General features: G+C 35.6%; 1 protein-coding gene across 1 annotated transcript in view; it reads right to left on the reverse strand.

Annotated features, from left to right (window-relative positions):
• Positions 1–6: 6 nt before the first annotated feature.
• LOC117117241 (NLR family CARD domain-containing protein 4-like) overlaps positions 7–6199 on the reverse strand; it is an 11328-nt gene continuing 5135 nt past the window's right edge. The window contains exons 3-5 of the mRNA XM_033261490.1: positions 4422–4514; positions 1457–4250; positions 7–1046 (exon numbers count right to left, since the gene is read on the reverse strand). Coding sequence (XP_033117381.1) covers positions 947–1046; positions 1457–4250; positions 4422–4514 — 2987 coding nt within the window. The 3' untranslated portion in view covers positions 7–946. The remainder of the gene's footprint in view (positions 1047–1456; positions 4251–4421; positions 4515–6199) is intronic.

Below are 6199 nucleotides of genomic sequence, written 5' to 3' on the forward strand. Positions count from 1 at the left end.
GCTTTGGGTAAGAAAATAGAGATCACGAAATCAAAATACTGCACACTATAGGTTTAATATTGAAACAAAATAAATAATTTAAAAAAAACAGACACAAAGGATCAGCCCCTCCCTGAAGATAGACGGTTCTTCCATTGTTTTATGGATAACCACCATTCTCTATTAATCAATTGCAATTGCCTTTGACTGGGAGAATTTGTGTAATCATTATCTTTTTTTGTATAGTTAAATAATTCATTCTTCTGTACTACTTTATTTCAATTTTAACTTTATCGCAACCACTATTCTCTATTATTCATTAGCATTTGACTGGAAGAATTAAGTGTGATGGTGTAATAATTCTCTTTTTTTGTATAGTTTATACATACATATATATATATATATATTATATATATATATATATATATATATATATATAAATACTAGAAAGTATGATTTTATCTATATTTATTATTTTTTTTATTACTACAAATTTCAAATCTAGAATATAAATTGCACAGCCCCTTTAAAATTTCGATTAAAAACATGCAAGAGTTTACAAATGATAAAAGTATCGAAAAGGTCTGAAAGCCTTGGGTCAGACCACCTCTCCATCATCATCATCATCATCATCATCACCAAACTCATCATCGTAGAGGTCGTCGCCATCATCACAACCTTCACCATTAAACTGCAGTGGTGGACCTTTCCTGTCATTCTACCACATTTCTACCCCTCCTGGGGTACTCCTACACATTAGATTCCTTAGGAGTTATGGCTCCTACTAGAACCATCACCACCACAACATCTTTGGAACCTTTAACATCCGTCTTTTTCCAACTTCGTGTGGGTAATCCTAGGCAATGAAGTGGTAAGATAACAACCTATTGGAAAATCGATGGTCATGTACAGTGGACACACTCTCAACCGTGTTGGTCATTCTTGAAATTAGTCTAAAGTCTATGATTTACTCTTTCGTCGAGGCAGGGTTAAGATTACTTAATAGAACAGCTTGTGGTACATAAGCAGAATCTCCCTCATTATCATCGTTAGGGTACAACTCGAATCTGTCGAATGAAATTAGAATAGTTTGTATCAATGCTCTTACCAGCGATCATAACAATAATTAGTGTAGCAGTGTTCGAATGAGGTAGGCCTACTTTTCTATATGCGTCCAGTTTAGGTCCTATAGCGGCCCAATCAGGTTACAAGGACAAAATCCATGGAAAAATCAGCGGTTTTAATTAGATATGTAAGATATGTATGTTATTAAATACAATATTGTGTCAAAAGCTCGTTGAGAACCAAACAAAAAACGTTTTATTATCTCTATAATAACGGAAGTATTTAAGAGAGCAATGCGTCCATAGTGTATTGTTTTTATCATATTTAAGTATAGTAGTATAACATTATCAATATTAAATAGAAGATAGAAGTTAGAAGAGTGATATATTGGCAGTACTCAAAAAGAACTTACTGAAAACTGTTGTTTTCTTGTATGCGACATCTGACCTCAGTGCGTATTGCTTCTAGACCCTCCTTTTCTACCCATAAGTAAATCAAACGTAGGGCCATTAAATTAGGAAGACTGTTCGTATTTAAGTTTCTGGCGAATACCTTAGCTGTTGCGTTCCCTATCGCATGATGTTTTGCTTCCTCGAGAGACAGCCCAAGCCTACCTTGAAGTCTTAATGATTTCAATTTTTTAAGGCTTGGCAGAAGATCTGTAGCCAGCAACAGAAACACATTGTCTATTATCGGTGAAAACAGACCATCTATGAATAAAAGTTCTATGTTTTGAATAGCACTCAAACATTTTACTAAAATTGTAATGTTTTCATATGACAGTTGGTCTTTTCCTCCTAGTGTAATATTCAAACGTATAAGGTCTGACACCTTATATAAGCCACTCACTAAATCTTCCACAGCCCCATTATGCAAGGGACTAGAACGTATGTAAAATCTCTCCAGCTTACGCACGTACTTTAAGTTTTGACCAAGAGCAGCAATGCTGCTTGTCGTCAGATGAGTGGTTTCCAAGTCTAGTCTAGTCAGGCATGGCAGGTATTTGAGTCGTTGTACGATGTCACTGATATCTTCGAGTTTGTTCTTATTCAGATTTAATATGCATAATTCTGATAGTGACTCCAACATTTCTCCAATGAATCTGCAATGCATAGCTTTCAGTGAGGTAGAACCTAGATCCAACTTTTTGAGTGACTTCATGTTTTTTAGACTCCTACAAAGAATTGCACAATGGTCCGAAAGATCTATGCCATTAATGGTCAAATTTGTTATTTCAGAGAAACGTATGTTTTCCACAACACTACATATATGAGAATAGTCACCCTTCCATTTCTGCATAAACTCACACGTGTCTGCAAACGCTAGTTTACTAGCCAGTTGTAGATGTTCGATACCTTTTGGCAAAATGTCCTTTACCTGTTCGAAAATCGACTCGAGCTTAGAACGGGGCAGATCTGAGAGAGTTTTACATTTCGCTTTGTATTGCTCTCCGACTGCTTGAAATTCTCCCCACAAATGATCAATGTCACCATCAGTACCTGTACTATAGCAACTAATCTTGAGATCTCTAATGCGTAATTTACAGTCAACACGCGAAGACTCATTCGTCGCTCCTCCGAACTTAAGCATATAGCCTATTGCTTGAAGAGTGGTTGAAGTAATATTTGTGAATCGCGCACAACATTGTTTTTCAAACATTTCGTTCAACAATGCATTGAATTTACCTTCCGATTGGCTTTCTCTATTACACCTCAAAATCAGTTCAATAAACTCTTGCATAATTCTTGTTTTCTGTAAATCTAGCTTGTTTTCCTTATAGTCTAATAAATCTGGAGAATTAAGAAAAACAATAACAAGCTGCCTGATAACTAATTCTGCGGCGTCCATGGGGCGTGCTCCACTCAAAAAACGCAAGAGTAGTTCTTTATCAAGGCACGATATCATGTGAATATAAACGGGTTTACATGATTGTTCAAATGCACCGATGTCTTCTTTACTGAGTTTTGCTAGGTAACTTGCACCATACCATTCTTGGAATGTCTTGTGGAAAAATTCATAACAGTGCTTCTCTTCTTCAGGCAAGCAGCATCTCAATACGTCTACTTGAGTGCTGCTGCATAAATCGTCGTCTGGCATATTGTTAATATAATTGGAATGTACAACCAGCCCTATCCTGCAAGCATTTTCTAAAATATTGGTGTCATTAAAGTCATTTTCTTCAAATGATAACTTATTTTGCAGTAGGCCACTAAAGGCAAGTTTACCAAGTTTCTCAATAGCGTTAAGTTGATCTGTTTTACACACCTTTGTTTCAGAGTCCTTGTCTTCATCATAGTGTCGGATGAGGAAATCGTGTAACTTTTCATATAACTCACTCATTGTCCGAGGGAGTACTGCCCTGAGTTCACGAAACACAACACATATAAGCATACACATTATCGGTATGGTAGCAATTCCTATGTCAAGCCCAGTTTCCCTCAGTTGACTTAGTAAATGCTTGCCAATGTCGGCCTTCGACACAAAAAAACGATTAACATATTCATTAACTTGCACCTGGGTGTAGCCTTTTACTTCATAATTTCGACTGCTATATGTGTCCGGCGATTTGTCGAGAACTTCAAAAGCTCTCCATGGTCGCGTCGTTACAATAACAGAAGCACACCTCATCGAGTCATTATGTATAATGCTGTCAATGTATCCACCACTGTTATACCCACTATACTCATCTAGTGCGTCGAGCAGTACGATAACCTCCTTTGGATTATCCTCGACAAAATCACTTAGTTTAGATTTAAGTTTCTGAAGATCATGTCCAAAGAGTCCTTGGCGAAACGCAGCATCAATCAGGGTATCATTGTCGCTAATACGTTTCATTTTTAATAAAAATAACAGCGGTTTATCATTGTAGCTTGGTGGAAGCTTTCCATCGGCCCACTCTAGCGCAATTTTTTCAAGCAAGGTGGTTTTACCTGCACCGGCTTTGCCGCGAATGAGGGCCCGCATCCCTTCTCCCGGCGTTGATGTCAGTATTTCTGAATAGTGCTTGATATGGACTTGTAGATCAATGGCATTCGGCATTTCACAGATAAGATAAAGATTAGTATATAAATCCTTAATTTCCAATCTATTGCGAAGATCTCTCTTGAGCCAAGGCAGCAATCGGATTTTGCAAATACTTCTGTAGTAACTTTTTAAGTCATCACGACACCTTGAAATTTCTTGATCGGTTAGAGAGGATGACGGCCCTGAAAATGCACACATAACACAAATTAAATTGGTTAAAGTGGTGAATCCAGGGTGATGGGAGACCACGAGGAAACGTGATAGCTTTTCAGTATAATTTTATCGGATATTTTGTAAAATCTCTTTATTAGATTTACCTGTATCATATCAATAAAACATAAGACAGAAATTACCGTATATGTGCTGCTGAATGGTCATGTTGAGATTTTGAATCGAAGCACCACTATCCATCTGAAATGCAGCTCCTGTCGCCTGGGACTGGGATTCTAAAATAGAAATCAATTTAATTGTTATTTATTCCAATTTTGTATATATACCTGAAGTTTAACAACACATTTTCCAAATGAACCTTCTTTTCTTTTATAATGTATTGGTTCCCTCATCTGTTTGCTGACAGTATACCTTTAAATGCCATTATGTTAAGTGTCTCATCTTTTTTGCTTTCTCGTGTGTTTTTATTTGACATGTATTTTATTGGTTGATTTTTATAGGAAGACTTGTACAAATTACATGAAATCTGACCCTTGGCCACAAGATGCAATTTGTTAGCATAATACTTTGAATAAAATTGAATTAAAAAAAATCTTAAACAAATTAAAAGGTGAAACATGACGATACACTATTACTAACAATGTATTTGATACGATAGTATAGTATAATACATACGATACTCTAAGTATCGAAATTCACGCCATCGTGTCGGGATTCAATATTTCGACATTAATTATGTCATCATCATTCCTGATGATCACATAATTAATGTCGAAATATTGTCCCGACACGATGGCGTGCATTTCGATACTTAGAGTATGTATTATACTGTACTATCGTATTTGATACAATACTTGCCGACCAAGGCTAAAAATAATGATACGTCTGGCTGTTCAATATTGGACTGCCTGCACTGATTCTGATAAAGGACCTGAGGCAGATATAATTAACAAGCCCATAATGAATTAAGAAGACAAAGGATTGCCCTTCACTTTATAAACAATAATTTTCTGACGGAGATAATTTGGTGTAGGCCTACTCTCAATTTACAAACGAAAATGATGCGACCCACTTAACATTATTTTAATAATTTTTACTATAAACAATAATAATAGAAGTGATTTTTGGCAAAGAAACATTTAATAGTATGATATAATTTGTTTTATTTGATTATGATCTCGAAATCAATTGTTGTTTCTCTTTGTAAAATTCAAGGAAAAATACTAAGATATTTTGTTGTTATATTATCGTTTTTCCCACACAAATTAAATACTGGTACATGGACAACATAGATGTAACCTAAATTAATATAAAAGAGTAACTAATGTTGATTAAATTTTGGTAGACATATTTAATTAATTTTTGCTGGTCGTCATATATCATTTATTTCGCCAAAATAACAGGAGCCACTTAAGGGTCTATATGGCAGGATTGCCTAATTGAAGAATGCTTGCCATCGAGGGGCTCTCCGACTATCGACGAGGATTAAAGAACTGCTTAAAATTGTAAATTATTACAGTATATATACAGTAATATGAAATTGGATATAAAGTAGTGAATTTTTTTTTTATAAATATAGTTAACACGAAATTCAACTGCTAAAAATGTTAAATTAAATACTATAGGAGGCCGTTAATTGTATTATACAATATTGTGAACGCACATTGCGTTGGACACAGAACGCGTATCGCGTTGGACACAGAATTGCTTCTAATTCTCAATGTCGAAAGTCTCTCTATCTACGGCTCTGATCGGTCCCAGAGCCATATATATAAAGAGTTGCGACATTCCGCACCTTGGTTTACGAAAGTCACGTGGTACACACCGTCCATTTTGTTTCATAATCTTCCCGATGAACACATGCAAAGTATATGTGTTACGTACATTGCATATTAATTTCACACACTTAATTGGGTTTACCACTATATTTTATAATTAACATCACTTAGCATGGACAGCG

Source organism: Anneissia japonica, unplaced genomic scaffold, assembly GCF_011630105.1.
Source record: "Anneissia japonica isolate Jap-2015-1 unplaced genomic scaffold, ASM1163010v1 scaffold287835_len3118868_cov185, whole genome shotgun sequence".
NCBI classification, from domain to species: domain Eukaryota; kingdom Metazoa; phylum Echinodermata; class Crinoidea; order Comatulida; family Comatulidae; genus Anneissia; species Anneissia japonica.